Below are 15,786 nucleotides of genomic sequence, written 5' to 3' on the forward strand. Positions count from 1 at the left end.
CTCCCCCTCATGTCTCCCCTTCATGTCTCCCCTTATGTCTCCCCTTCATGTCTCCCCCTCATGTCTCCCCTTCATGTCTCCCCCTCATGTCTCCCCTCATGTCTCCCCTCATGTCTCCCCTTCATGTCTCCCCTTCATGTCTCCCCTTCATGTCTCCCCCTAATGTCTCCCCTTCATGTCTCCCCCTCATGTCTCCGTTCATGTCTACCCTTCATGTCTCCCCTTCATGTCTCCCCCTCATGCCTCCCCCTAATGTCTCCCCTTCATGTCTCCCCCTCATGTCTCCCCCTAATGTCTCCCCTTCATGTCTCCCCCTCATGTCTCCGTTCATGTCTACCCCTCATGTCTCCCCTTCATGTCTCCCCTTCATGTCTCCCCTTCATGTCCCCCCTTCATGTCTCCCCTCATGTCTACCCCTCATGTCTCCCCCTCATGTCTCCCCCTCATGTCTCCCCTTCTTGTCTACCCCTCATGTCTCCCCCTCATGTCTCCCCTTCTTGTCTACCCCTCATGTCTCCCCCTCATGTCTCCCCCTCATGTCTCCCCTTCATGTCTCCCCTTCTTGTCTACCCCTCATGTCTCCCCCTCATGTCTCCCTTTCTTGTCTCCCCCTCATGTCTCCCCTTCATGTCTCCCCTTCTTGTCTCCCCCTCATGTCTCCCCCTCATGTCTCCCCCTCATGTCTCCCCTTCATGTCTCCCCCTCATGTCTCCGTTCATGTCTACCCCTCATGTCTCCCCTTCATGTCTCCCCTTCATGTCTCCCATCCTGTCTCCCCCTCATGTCTTCCCTTCATGTCTCCCCCTCATGTCTCCCCCTCATGTCTACCCCTCATGTCTACCCTTCATGTCTACCCCTTCATGTCTCCCCCTCATGTCTCCCATCCTGTCTCCCCCTCATGTCTCCCCCTCATGTTTCCCCCTTATGTCTCCCCCTCATGTCTCCCCTTCATGTCTACCCCTCATGTCTCCCCCTCATGTCTCCCCTTCATGTCTCCCCTTCTTGTCTACCCCTCATGTCTCCCCCTCATGTCTCCCCCTCATGTCTCCCCTTCTTGTCTACCCCTCATGTCTCCCCTTCTTGTCTCCCCCTCATGTCTCCCCCTCATGTCTCCCCCTCATGTCTCCCCCTCATGTCTACCCCTCATGTCTCCCCTTCATGTCTCCCCTCATGTCTCCCCTTCATGTCTCCCCTCGTCTCCCCTTCATGTCTCCCCTTCTTGTCTACCCCTCATGTCTCCCCCTCATGTCTCCCCCTCATGTCTCCCTTTCTTGTCTACCCCTCATGTCTACCCCTCATGTCTCCCCCTCATGTCTCCCCTTCTTGTCTCCCCTCATGTCTCCCCCTCATGTCTCCCCTCATGTCTCCCCCTCATGTCTACCCCTCATGTCTCCCCCTCATGTCTCCCCTTCATGTCTCCCCTTCATGTCTACCCCTCATGTCTCCCCCTCATGTCTCCCCTTCATGTCTACCCCTCATGTCTCCCCTTCATGTCTCACTTTCATGTCTCCCCTCATGTCTCCCCCTCATGTCTCCCCCTCATGTCTCCCCCTCATGTCTACCCCTCATGTCTCCCCCTCATGTCTCCCCTTCATGTCTCCCCTCATGTCTCCCCTCATGTCTCCCCCTCATGTCTCCCCTTCATGTCTCCCCCTCATGTCTCCCCTCATGTCTCCCCTCATGTCTCCCCTTCATGTCTCCCCTTCATGTCTCCCCTCATGTCTCCCCTTCATGTCTCCCCCTCATGTCTCCCCTCATGTCTCCCCTCATGTCTCCCCTTCATGTCTCCCCTTCATGTCTCCCCTCATGTCTCCCCTTAATGTCTCCCCTTCATGTCTCCCCTTCATGTCTACCCCTCATGTCTCCCCCTCATGTCTCCCCCTCATGTCTCCCCTCATGTCTCCCCTCATGTCTCCCCTTCATGTCTCCCCTTCATGTCTCCCCTCATGTCTCCCCTTCATGTCTCCCCTCATGTCTCCCCTTCATGTCTCCCCTTCATGTCTCCCCTTCATGTCTCCCCTTCATGTCTCCCCTTCATGTCTCCCCTTCATGTCTCCCCTTCATGTCTCCCCTTCATGTCTCCCCCTCATGTCTCCCCCTCATGTCTCCCCCTCATGTCTCCCCTTCATGTCTACCCTTCATGTCTACCCTTCATGTTCCACATGGAAGATAGGCAGACGCTGATCCAGTAGTTTATCAGAGCAACCTCTGTCTTTGTCTTGGATAGATGGATAGATACCACAAGGAGGGGGTCACTCTGACTGGGACATGAACCCATTAACTGTCAAATCCGACACCTGAGCCATTACACCAAGAGGTCCGAACCCCTGAGCCATTACACCAAGAGGTCCGAACCCCTGAGCCATTACACCAAGAGGTCCGAACCCCTGAGCCATTACACCAGTCACACCAGTCATTACACCAGTCACCAGTCATTACACCAGTCACCCTAGTCATAGACTGTTCTCTCTGCTACCGCACGGCAAGCGGTACCGGAGTGCCAAGTCTAGGTCCAAAAGACTTCTCAACAGCTTCTACCCCCAAGCCATAAGACTCCTGAACAGCTAATCATGGCTACCCGGACTATTTGCACTGCCCCCCCCACCCCATCCTTTTTACGCTGCTGCTACTCTGTTAAGTATTTATGCATAGTCACTTTAACTCTACCCACATGTACATATTACCTCAACTACCTCAACTAGCCGGTGCCCCCGCACATTGACTATGCAACGGTACCCCCCTGTATATATAGCCTCCCTACTGTCACTTTATTCTATTGTATATATAGCCTCCCTACTGTCACTTTATTTTTTACTTCTGCTCTTTTTTTCTCAACACTTTTTTGTTGTTGTTTTATTCTTACTTTTTTGTTTAAAATAAATGCACTGTTGGTTAAGGGCTGTAAGTAAGCATTTCACTGTAATGTCTGCACCTGTTGTATTCGGCGCATGTGACCAATAAAATTTGATTTGATTTGAAGAGGTCCGAACCCCTGAGCCATTACACCAAGAGGTCCGAGCCCCTGAGCCATTACACCAAGAGGTCCGAGCCCCTGAGCCATTACACCAAGAGGTCCGAACCCCTGAGCCATTACACCAAGAGGTCCGAACCCCTGAGCCATTACACCAAGAGGTCCGAACCCCTGAGCCATTACACCAAGAGGGCCGAACCCCTGAGCCATTACACCAAGAGGTCCGAACCCCTGAGCCATTACACCAAGAGGTCCGAACCCCTGAGCCATTACACCAAGAGGTCCGAACCCCTGAGCCATTACACCAAGAGGTCCGAACCCCTGAGCCATTACACCAAGAGGTCCGAACCCCTGAGCCATTACACCAAGAGGTCCGAACCCCTGAGCCATTACACCAAGAGGTCCGAACCCCTGAGCCATTACACCAAGAGGTCCGAACCCCTGAGCCATTACACCAAGAGGTCCGAACCCCTGAGCCATTACACCAAGAGGTCCGAACCCCTGAGCCATTACACCAAGAGGTCCGAACCTCTTGCCTAAGTTGCTAGTTTAATACAGTAACATACATGACTGCCATGGGACTGAAGTCCCCCGCTGCATTTCAGAAATGGGCCACTGCTAGAACATTGAACATAAATAACTAGAGGAGTCTACGTGTTAAACTGTATTGACATAAACATCTGTTTACCTGATTCCACGTGAGTTGTCTTGGCGAATGTCCTCTCTGCAAAAAAAACAAAACAAACAATCACAAGTTGATATTACGTCAAAGTTCAGAACAATCAGTGATGAGGAGGATGATGATGAAGACGGTAATGATGAACTTACTGATGAAGGTGAGGGGGATGTTGGTGTAGGAGAATCCAGGGACATACTAAAACACAACAACAAATGAGAGGTTGGGGTAAGGTAAGACAGAAACGATATATATATATATATGACTGAAGATATGGCCAGCCAATAACACACTCACACACAGTCCGTTGCACTACCTTGATCTGGAAGTACTTGATGAGTCTCTTCAGCAGCACCAGCAGATCCTCGCGACCCACAGGCAGGTCTGGAGAGCACAGAGACATGGTTATACACACACACACACACACACACACACACACACACACACACACACACACACACACACACACACACACAGGTAACTCACCCAAAGGGTAAAGGATGTGCTTCACTACGTGGATCACTCCGTTGGTGGCCATCACATCAATGTCTGGCACGTGCAGTGAGTTCACATGGATGGACTTGTTTACCTGTCATAATAAAGTCATAACAGTGTTATAACTAATGCTGTTCCCCTGTCATAACAGCGGTCGTAAGTGTTATAAAGAGTTATAACCATTGTTATTACTATAACCAACAGTAATAGGACGGAGTACAATATACATGGATGGAGTTGTGCACCTGGGAGTGCTAATAAAGTTTTTTCAGTTCCATTAACTGTGTTTGAATTGAAAGGTAAACATGAGCTATAGTTGATGAAACTCAAGACATTCAAATGAACTCCACAATGCTAAAGTTGATCTACGCACCAACAAGGTTTTCCTGCTAACACAGCTTTGACCCCTTTGAACATAGCTTTGACCCCTTCTAACACAGCTTTGACCCCTTCTAACACAGCTTTGAACATCAGGTCATTATGATTCCCTTACTAAGGACATCAGGTCATAATGATTCCCTTACAAAGAACATCAGGTCATAATGATTCCCTTGCTAAGAACATCATGGTCATAATGATTCCCTTACTAAGAACATCATGGTCATAATGATTCCCTTACTAAGAACATCAGGTCATAATGATTCCCTTACTAAGAACATCAGGTCATAATGATTCCCTTACTAAGGACATCAGGTCATAATGATTCCCTTACTAAAAACATCATAGTCATAATGATCCTCTTACTAAGAACATCAGGTCATAATGATTCCCTTACTAAGAACATCATGGTCATAATGATTCCCTTACTAAGAACATCAGGTCATAATGATTCCCTTACTAAGAACATCAGGTCATAATGATTCCCTTACTAAGAACATCATGGTCATAATGATTCCTTTACTAAAAACATCAGTCATAATGATCCTCTTACTAAGAACATCAGGTCATAATGATTCCCTTACTAAGAACATCATGGTCATAATGATTCCCTTACTAAGAACATCAGGTCATAATGATTCCCTTACTAAGAACATCAGGTCATAATGATTCCCTTACTAAGAACATCATGGTCATAATGATTCCCTTACTAAGAACATCAGGTCATAATGATTCCCTTACAAAGAACATCATGGTCATAATGATTCCCTTACTAAAAACATCATAGTCATAATGATCCTCTTACTAAGAACATCAGGTCATAATGATTCCCTTACTAAGAACATCAGGTCATAATGATTCCCTTACAAAGAATATAATGGTCATAATGATTCCCTTACTAAGAACATCAGGTCATAATGATTCCCTTACTAAGAACATCAGGTCATAATGATTCCCTTAGTAAGAACATCAGGTCATAATGATTCCCTTACTAAGAACATCATGGTCATAATGATTCCCTTACTAAGGACATCAGGTCATAATGATTCCCTTACTAAGAACATCAGGTCATAATGATTCCCTTACTAAGAACATCAGGTCATAATGATTCCCTTACTAAGAACATCAGGTCATAATGATTCCCTTACTAAGAACATCAGGTCATAATGATTCCCTTACTAAGAACATCAGGTCATAATGATTCCCTTGCTAAGAACATCATGGTCATAATGATTCCCTTACTAGGAACATCAGGTCATAATAATTCCCTTACTAAAAACATCATAGTCGTAATGATTCCCTTACTAAGAACATCAGGTCATAATGATTCCCTTACTAAGAACATCAGGTCATAATGATTCCCTTACAAAGAACATCAGGTCATAATGATTCCCTTACTAAGAACATCAGGTCATAATGATTCACTTACTAAGAACATCAGGTCATAATGATTCCCTTACTAAGAACATCAGGTCATAATGATTCCCTTACTAAAAACATCAGGTCATAATGATTCCCTTACTAAGAACATCAGGTCATAATGATTATCTTACTAAGAACATCATGGTCATAATGATTCCCTTACTAAGAACATCAGGTCATAATGATTCCCTTACTAAGAACATCAGGTCATAATGATTCCCTTACTAAAAACATCATAGTCATAATGATCATCTTACTAAGAACATCAGGTCATAATGATTCCCGTACTAAGAACATCATGGTCATAATGATTCCCTTACTAAGAACATCAGATCATAATGATTCCCTTACTAAGAACATCATGGTCATAATGATTCCCTTACTAAGAACATCAGGTCATAATGATTCCCTTACAAAGAACATCATGGTCATAATGATTCCCTTACTAAAAACATCATAGTCATAATGATCCTCTTACTAAGAACATCAGGTCATAATGATTCCCTTACTAAGAACATCAGGTCATAATGACTCCCTTACTAAGAACTTCATGGTCATAATGATTCCCTTACAAAGAATATCATGGTCATAATGATTCCCTTACTAAGAACATCAGGTCATAATGATTCCCTTACTAAGAACATCAGGTCATAAGGATTCCCTTACTAAGAACATCAGGTCATAATGATTCCCTTACTACGAACATCAGGTCATAATGATTCCCTTACTAAGAACATCAGGTCATAATGATTCCCTTACTAAGAACATCATGGTCATAATTATTCCCTTACTAAGAACATCAGGTCATAATGATTCCCTTACTAAGAACATCAGGTCATAATGATTCCCTTACTAAGAACATCAGGTCATAATGATTCCCTTACTAAGAACATCAGGTCATAATGATTCCCTTACTAAGAACATCATGGTCATAATGATTCCCTTACTAAGAACATCAGGTCATAATGATTCCCTTACTAAGAACATCAGGTCATAATGATTCCCTTACTAAGAACATCAGGTCATAATGATTCCCTTACTAAGAACATCATGGTAATAATGATTCCCTTACTAAGAACATCAGGTCATAATGATTCCCTTACAAAGAACATCATGGTCATAATGATTCCCTTACTAAGAACATCATGGTCATAATGATTCCCTTACTAAGAACATCAGGTCATAATGATTCCCTTACTAAGAACATCATGGTCATAATGATTCCCTTACTAAGAACATCAGGTCATAATGATTCCCTTACTAAGAACATCAGGTCATAATGATTATCTTACTAAGGACATCAGGTCATAATGATTCCCTTACTAAAAACGTAAATGTACGCTCTCCAGATAGGTTAATCTTGAAACGTGTATATGTGTGTGTGTGTGTGTGTGTGTGTGTGTGTGTGTGTGTGTGCTTGCGTGTGTGTGTGAATGCGTGCGTGTTAAAGAAACATCTGAATTAACTTTCTCCTAAGAGTTGACATTTGAAAAGGTGAAAAGTGAAAACATGGAGGGGTGAAACTTGAAAAGGTGAAAGGTGGGGACATACACAGATGGCCATTCCAGATGTCCCTCCCAGATGGCCATTCCAGATGTCCCTCCCAGATGTTCATTCCAGATGTCCCTCCCAGATGGCCATTCCAGATGTCCCTCCCAGATGGCCATTCCAGATGTCCCTCCCAGATGTCCCACCCAGATGTCCCTCCCAGATGGCCATTCCAGATGTCCCTCCCAGATGTCCCTCCCAGATGGCCATTCCAGATGCCCCTCCCAGATGGCCCTCCCAGATGGCCATTCCAGATGTCCCTCCCATTGTTGGAGGTTCTGGTTCTGGAACTGGAACATTCCATGTCGCCAGGGAAACTAATTTCCTGTAATTTAACCGCCTCTGAGTGTCTCTGGGGACGGACATGTCCAGTTAGCGACAGAACAGTTTCTCTCCTATTCTGGGTCCCCCTCTCTCTAACCCATAATTTGAGCCACTTTCTCTAAACTCCGTTAACACGCGCTACCCATGAAGACACACATGCACGTGAACAAACAGGAAGCACACACACACATTTTCACCTCAGTGTCCGTAAGGTCATTCTTAACCCCCGTCTCTCTGCACGTCCCCATTTAGACAACAGCCTATAATCCCCTCCGATTACAGCTATTCCTTATCTGTTCCTTCAGAGCCTGTATCTGTGGCGTTCAGCCAAAACTAATTCAATCTGTTTTTCTGACGACTACATGTCATCTCCTCTCTCCACCCCTCTCCCTCTCCCTAGCCCTCTTTCCCACTTTTCCTAACCTCTCTCACCCTCTCTTCTCTAGCCCTCTCCTCTCTCTTCTCTAGCCCTCTCTTCTCTCCTCTCTCACCCTCTCTTCTCTCCTCTCTCACCCTCTCTTCTCTCCTCTCTCACCCTCTCTCACCCTTCTTCCTCTCCTCAACTCTTCCTCACCCTTCTCTATAGTCCCCTCTCCTCACTCGCCATCTCAGCTCTCACTCCCCCTCGACTCCACCCACTTCCAAGCTGCTCCCTCTCCTCATTCGCCATCTCAGCTCTCACTCCCTCTCGACTCCACCCACTTCCCAGCTCCTCCCTCCTCCCTCACCCTTTTCCATCTTACTTAGCTATCCTCAACCATAACCCCCTCCTCCATTTTCTCATCCCCTCCCTCCCTCTGGACAAGGTTATTAGATAATGCCCTGTTTCTGAGTTTCTGAACTTCCTCCACGGATAAAGGAAGGCTTGTCTGAGATTGTCCAGACTGATAGAGACAGGAAAAGGGCTATCTGTGTTGTTGATAAAAAAGGAAGGGAAAATGGGGGGTGGTGAGAAATACTAAGGGGAGATAAAGAGAGAAAGAGAGAGAAAGAGAGAGGTGGAGAGAGGTGGAGAGAGGTGGAGAGAGAAAGAGAGAGGTGGAGAGAGGTGGAGAGAGGTGGAGAGAGGTGGAGAGAGAAAGAGAGAGGTGGAGAGAGGTGGAGAGAGGTGGAGAGAGAAAGAGAGAGGTGGAGAGAGGTGGAGAGAGGTGGAGAGAGAAAGAGAGAGGTGGAGAGAGGTGGAGAGAGGTGGAGAGAGGTGGAGAGAGGTGGAGAGAGAAAGAGAGAGGTGGAGAGAGGTGGAGAGAGGTGGAGAGAGAAAGAGAGAGGTGGAGAGAGGTGGAGAGAGGTGGAGAGAGGTGGAGAGAGGGGGAGAGAGGAGGAGAGAGGTGGAGAGAGAGGTGGAGAGAGGGGGAGAGAGGTGGAGAGAGGTGGAGAGAGGGGGAGAGAGGTGGAGAGAGGGGGAGAGAGGTGGAGAGAGGTGAGAGAGAGAGGTGGAGAGAGGTGGAGAGAGGTGGAGAGAGGTGGAGAGAGGTGGAGAGAGGTGGAGAGAGGGGGAGAGAGGTGGAGAGAGGTGGAGAGAGGTGGAGAGAGGAGGAGAGAGGTGGAGAGAGGTGGAGAGTCCTGACCATTTGACCTAACATCTTATGCTAACTAGCTCTATGACACTGAAAAACTCCTAGCCTAAGTCATTCACCATATATGTACAGTGCATTCGGAAAGTATTCAGACCCCGTCCCTTTTTCCACATTTTGTTACGTTACAGCCTTATTCCAAAATTGATTAAATCTACACACAATACACCCATAATGACAAAGCAAAAACAGGCTTTTAGAAATGTTTGCAAATGTAAATATATATAAAAAAAAAATATATATACCTTATTTACATAAGAATTCAAACCCTTTGTTATGAGACTCGAAATTGAGCTCAGGTGCATCCTGTTTCCATTGATAATATATCATCCTTGAGATGATCTACAACTTGATTGGAGTCCACCTGTGGTAAATTAAATTGATTGAAAGTACTGAGTAAAGGATGTGAATACTTATGTAAATGTGATATTTAAGTTTATAATTTTTTATAAATTTGAGAACAAATCTAAAAACCTGTTTTTGCTTTGTCATTATGGGGTATTGTGTGTAGATTGATGAGGGGGGGAAAACAATTTAATCCATTTTAGAAAATGGCTGTAATGTAACAAAATGTGGAAAAAGTCAAGGGGTCTGAATACCTTCTGAATGCACTGTAAGAGTCTCCCAAGTGGCGCAGTGGTGTAAGGCACTGCATCGCAGTGCTAGCTGTGCCACTAGAGATCCTGGTTCGAATCCAGACTCTGTCGTAGCCGGCCGCGACCGGGAGACCCCATGGGGGCGGCGCACAATTAGCCAACGTCGTCCAGGGTAGGGGAGGGAATGGCCGGCAGGGATGTAGCTCAGTTGGTAGAGCATGGCGTTTGAAAATGTATGCACTCACTTAACTGTAAGTTGCTCTGGATAAGAGCGTCTGCTAAATGACTTAAATGTAAGAGTTCATGTAAGTCTTGTCACTGTAACCCTGGTCTTGTGGTAGTGGAGGGTGTTTCCCCAGGATACATTTTTTTTTCACCTTTATTTAACCAGGTAAGCCAGTTGAGAACAGGTTCTCATTTACAACTGCGACCTGGCCAAGATAAAGCAAAGCAGTGCAATAAAAACAACACAGAGTTACATATGGGGTAAAAAACATAAAGTCAAAAATACAACAGAAAATATATATACAGTGTGTGCAAATGTAGCAAGTTATGGAGGTAAGGCAATAAATAGGCTATAGTGCAGAATAATTACAATAGTATTAACACTGGAATGCTAGATGTGCAAGAGATTATGTGCAAATAGACGTTATTAAAAAATTAAAAAATTAAAAATAATGACGTAATTGCAGAAGGTAATGAGAGGAAATGCTCCCTACTAAGTTTCCGTCTGCCTCTGGGAACCTCTGGGAACCTCTGGGACTACCTCAGAACAGTGTTGTGTTCGAGACCAATTCAAGACCAAAACAGGAGCAAATCGAGTCCGAGTCAAGACCAAGACCGGAGGGGAGGGGGGCGAGACGGGGACAAGAGGTCTGAGACCGAGTCAAGACCAAGACCAGAAATATGCGAGTCCAATTGAAGACCATGTTTGTAATTTTGTCAAATCACCTCCATAACAAGAGTTCAAAATGTCCAGTATTTCTGTGTTCATATTTCAGAACAACATATACATTTTTTAGACATTCAAAATAGTGAGAAAATGCATGCTGAGGGAAAATAGAGCCACTCTACAAATTATTACTAACCCAAACACAGTGGGGAACAATGGGCCTTTACGCCTTCAGAATAGAGCTAAGGATTTATATAATAATTATATAATAATATATTAAGAATGACAATTCTATTATTATTTTCAATGATGTTCTGATTTAATCTCGTCCGTTTTTGTTGGAAAGGAAAGGGTTAACACTGATGAGAAAAAAAAAAATCCAATCAGGATTTTTCTTTCCTCATCTCTGGGGAGATAAATCTAGCTAGCTTAGTCAGCCATTGGCTAGGCCATCAGAAGCTAGATAAAGGCATCTGTCATTCAACTGTATTAGAACTAAATTTTGGAGTGACAGTGGAATCAACCAATCACATTTTGACTTAATGGGTGGGACCGACAGGTCACGGCGCAATAGCGAGCAGTAGTTTTCCCACGGTCTAGCTAGCTAGCTAGCTTTTGTTGTAGGCTAGTTTGCAGCGGCTGCAGCAGGTGTTATCAAAGAGGATGTTGTTGCTAATTTGTTAGCTTCTCCCTTTTCAAGAATAACTTTCAACAACAAGTTAAGTTTCAAATGATCATCATCTGGTGAGTGGAACTGTGTTTTCTTATTGCAGCGCGCTTGCTGTTGTTAGCCATCTCTTTGAAAATAACTTGTGTGAAACATTGTTGCATTTAAAGTGGAACTGACAGCATTTTAGCAACATGGCATCTTATTAAAATCTGTTCATATACACCCCCAGGAAGAATATTACACCTTTTTTTTCTTCATTTTCTGACAAGCGACCACTTAGATATGGTCATTTTCACGTTTTCATAAATAAAACTGAATAAAAACATCTGTCTTGTCCAGGACCGGAGTCTACACAGACCGGTGCGCTGTAGCCAATCAGATCTACAGTAGGCCTTTATACAAACAAGCAATTTGCCACACGGGCCTGCCATCATTCACATTGAACTGGACTGTGTGTTTACAGGCAGTAGCAACAGCATGACTTTAGATCCTTAGAACGCTTTCGCCAAAAGCCAGAAAATACACCTGAATGGATTTCTGCAAATATGTAAATACCACGGGAGTCCTCTTACATTTGGGAACTTTACAGTCCTCTTGATCAAACAACCATAAAAAGGTAGTCTCTCTCTCCCTCAGTTATGCACATCAACAACAACAAGATATACAACTAATGCTAGCCAGAGCAAGAAGAGCTAAAATCCAACAAAGGAACTTTTTCAGCTAGTTGGCCGTCAAAATTACACTGATAAACAATGGGGAATTGTAGCCTCCTCGTCCTTCTGCAGCTTGCCTGCCACTGATGCATGCTGGTCCCAACCAAGCACCCAAGCTAACAGGCTAAAGTTGGCTAGCTTGCTAGCTAGCTACTTCCAGAGACAAATGAGAGAACACCTCACCCTGACCATTTTACTCGCCGTAGCAGAGCTGGTTAGGCTGTTTGCATGTTATCTGGAGCATTCTTGACTAACTATTACTTTTTTTGCCTACGCTTACTGACACCGGTCATATTCAGCAGGTGTTGCGCGTTCGTAAATTCATCAGTTATTCTGTGCTCTGGCACACTCAGACGAGAGTGCTCTGAATCTGAGTAAATAGCCAGAGTGAATTTGCAAATGCAAGAGATATGCTAACTGGATAACAGTTCTTGCTAGTTAACCAAATGTCACCTTCATCTCTAGCTTAGTATAGCCAACGAAAAACAATATGAGGGGAAAAAGTCAGTCACTCAACCACTCCTCCAAAGGCATGACATCCTCCTAGCAGCTAGCTAGCTAGCTATCTAGCTAACGTTATGCTCTGTGTTTTTAGCTTGCTAGATAGATAGATACGCTAGCTTATTAGCCACATTATGACTGACTTGTGACAATTGCCCTTGTATGTTTGATTGTATTGACATTCCCAACCTTAGTTGGAATGTCAATAGTATTGAGTTATTGAAACTGAAACAGACAATGTACCAGGCCAGCTGTGATTTACAACCTGATAGCAAAACATTTTGGACTACCAAGAAATGTATTGGTGAATTATATTAATCATGCATTGAACTGCATCCAACTATTCTGCCAACGATGCCTTAGTGTACGTCATGGAACAATGAGTCATAAACTGGGAATTATATATTATTGACTGATATTATGATTGTCTGTTTGTTTCATATCTGCAAAGTAGTTAAAACGCTGTCAGTTCCACTTTAAACTTTAGGTCACCGGTTACTTTGTGTGCTAAACGTGAAATGTTTTTTGCAATGGGAAGTAATAGTTGTACATTTCGATTGGGAAATGTTTAATGGTCGTGTTTTTGTATTCTTATGATTGGGACCTACTGGCTTATTATGTCTGAGTTTATGGACTGCTTATCCTTTAACATCATGCTGTGTGACTGCTTATCCTTTAACATCATGCTGTGTGACTGCTTATCCTTTAACATCATGCTGTGTGACTGCTTATCCTTTAACATCATGCTGTGTGACTGCTTATCCTATAACAGCATGCTGTGTGACTGCTTATCCTTTAACATCATGCTGTGTGACTGCTTATCCTTTAACATCATGCTGTGTGACTGCTTATCCTTTAACATCATGCTGTGTGACTGCTTATCCTTTAACGTCATGCTGTGTGACTGCTTATCCTTTAACGTCATGCTGTGTGACTGCTTATCCTTTAACATCATGCTGTGTGACTGCTTATCCTTTAACATCATGCTGTGTGACTGCTTATCCTTTAACATCATGCTGTGTGACTGTTTATCCTTTAACATCATGCTGTGTGACTGTTTATCCTTTAACATCATGCTGTGTGACTGCTTATCCTTTAACATCATGCTGTGTGACTGCTTATCCTTTAACATCATGCTGTGTGACTGCTTATCCTTTAACATCATGCTGTGTGACTGCTTATCCTTTAACATCATGCTGTGTGACTGCTTATCCTTTAACATCATGCTGTGTGACTGCTTATCCTTTAACATCATGCTGTGTGACTGCTTATCCTTTAACATCATGCTGTGTGACTGCTTATCCTTTAACATCATGCTGTGTGACTGCTTATCCTTTAACATCATGCTGTGTGACTGCTTATCCTTTAACATCATGCTGTGTGACTGCTTATCCTTTAACATCATGCTGTGTGACTGCTTATCCTTTAACATCATGCTGTGTGACTGCTTATCCTTTAACAGCATGCTGTGTGACTGCTTATCCTTTAACATCATGCTGTGTGACTGCTTATCCTTTAACATCATGCTGTGTGACTGCTTATCCTTTAACATCATGCTGTGTGACTGCTTATCCTTTAACGTCATGCTGTGTGACTGCTTATCCTTTAACGTCATGCTGTGTGACTGCTTATCCTTTAACATCATGCTGTGTGACTGCTTATCCTTTAACATCATGCTGTGTGACTGCTTATCCTTTAACATCATGCTGTGTGACTGTTTATCCTTTAACATCATGCTGTGTGACTGTTTATCCTTTAACATCATGCTGTGTGACTGCTTATCCTTTAACATCATGCTGTGTGACTGCTTATCCTTTAACATCATGCTGTGTGACTGCTTATCCTTTAACATCATGCTGTGTGACTGCTTATCCTTTAACATCATGCTGTGTGACTGCTTATCCTTTAACATCATGCTGTGTGACTGCTTATCCTTTAACATCATGCTGTGTGACTGCTTATCCTTTAACATCATGCTGTGTGACTGCTTATCCTTTAACATCATGCTGTGTGACTGCTTATCCTTTAACATCATGCTGTGTGACTGCTTATCCTTTAACATCATGCTGTGTGACTGCTTATCCTTTAACGTCATGCTGTGTGACTGCTTATCCTTTAACGTCATGCTGTGTGACTGCTTATCCTTTAACATCATGCTGTGTGACTGCTTATCCTTTAACATCATGCTGTGTGACTGCTTATCCTTTAACATCATGCTGTGTGACTGTTTATCCTTTAACATCATGCTGTGTGACTGCTTATCCTTTAACATCATGCTGTGTGACTGCTTATCCTTTAACATCATGCTGTGTGACTGCTTATCCTTTAACATCATGCTGTGTGACTGCTTATCCTTTAACATCATGCTGTGTGACTGCTTATCCTTTAACGTCATGCTGTGTGACTGCTTATCCTTTAACATCATGCTGTGTGACTGCTTATCCTTTAACATCATGCTGTGTGACTGCTTATCCTTTAACATCATGCTGTGTGACTGTTTATCCTTTAACATCATGCTGTGTGACTGCTTATCCTTTAACATCATGCTGTGTGACTGCTTATCCTTTAACATCATGCTGTGTGACTGCTTATCCTTTAACATCATGCTGTGTGACTGCTTATCCTTTAACATCATGCTGTGTGACTGCTTATCCTTTAACATAATGCTGTGTGTGACTGCTTATCCTTTAACATCATGCTGTGTGGCTGCTGTCTTTCCATTGGCCCTATCCAGTGGTGTAGTGGTGCCTGGAGAAGTGGGTATACTCAAATGTTATCAACTAGTTCCCAAACGGCCCGCCCAGCGAAGGAAAGGCACCCTGTGTGAATGTTTTTTATTATGCTTTTTAATTTGTTTTCCTATAGATTTGTCTGATTTTCACTCTCAAACATTTTTAAATAGAATAAATACAAACATTTGATGGTCTAAGTCCACAACAATGCTTAAACCTTATCAATCTGATTGGGTGGGTCTGTCAGGGCCTGGCTCCCCAGTGGGTGGGTCTGTCAGGGCCCGGCTCCCCAGT

General features: G+C 43.9%; 1 protein-coding gene across 1 annotated transcript in view; it reads right to left on the bottom strand.

Annotated features, from left to right (window-relative positions):
* Nucleotides 1-15,786, bottom strand: part of LOC311119042 (periostin-like) — a gene marked incomplete at its 5' end in the record, with an annotated part of 51,164 nt that overhangs the window by 13,883 nt on the left and 21,495 nt on the right. Inside the window, 4 exons of the mRNA XM_084193799.1 lie at nucleotides 3,660-3,695; nucleotides 3,800-3,845; nucleotides 3,964-4,031; nucleotides 4,134-4,236. Coding sequence (XP_084049925.1) covers nucleotides 3,660-3,695; nucleotides 3,800-3,845; nucleotides 3,964-4,031; nucleotides 4,134-4,236 — 253 coding nt within the window. The remainder of the gene's footprint in view (nucleotides 1-3,659; nucleotides 3,696-3,799; nucleotides 3,846-3,963; nucleotides 4,032-4,133; nucleotides 4,237-15,786) is intronic.

This window comes from Coregonus lavaretus, assembly GCF_964263955.1.
Source record: "Coregonus lavaretus genome assembly, contig: HAP1_SCAFFOLD_513, whole genome shotgun sequence".
In the NCBI taxonomy this organism is placed as follows: domain Eukaryota; kingdom Metazoa; phylum Chordata; class Actinopteri; order Salmoniformes; family Salmonidae; genus Coregonus; species Coregonus lavaretus.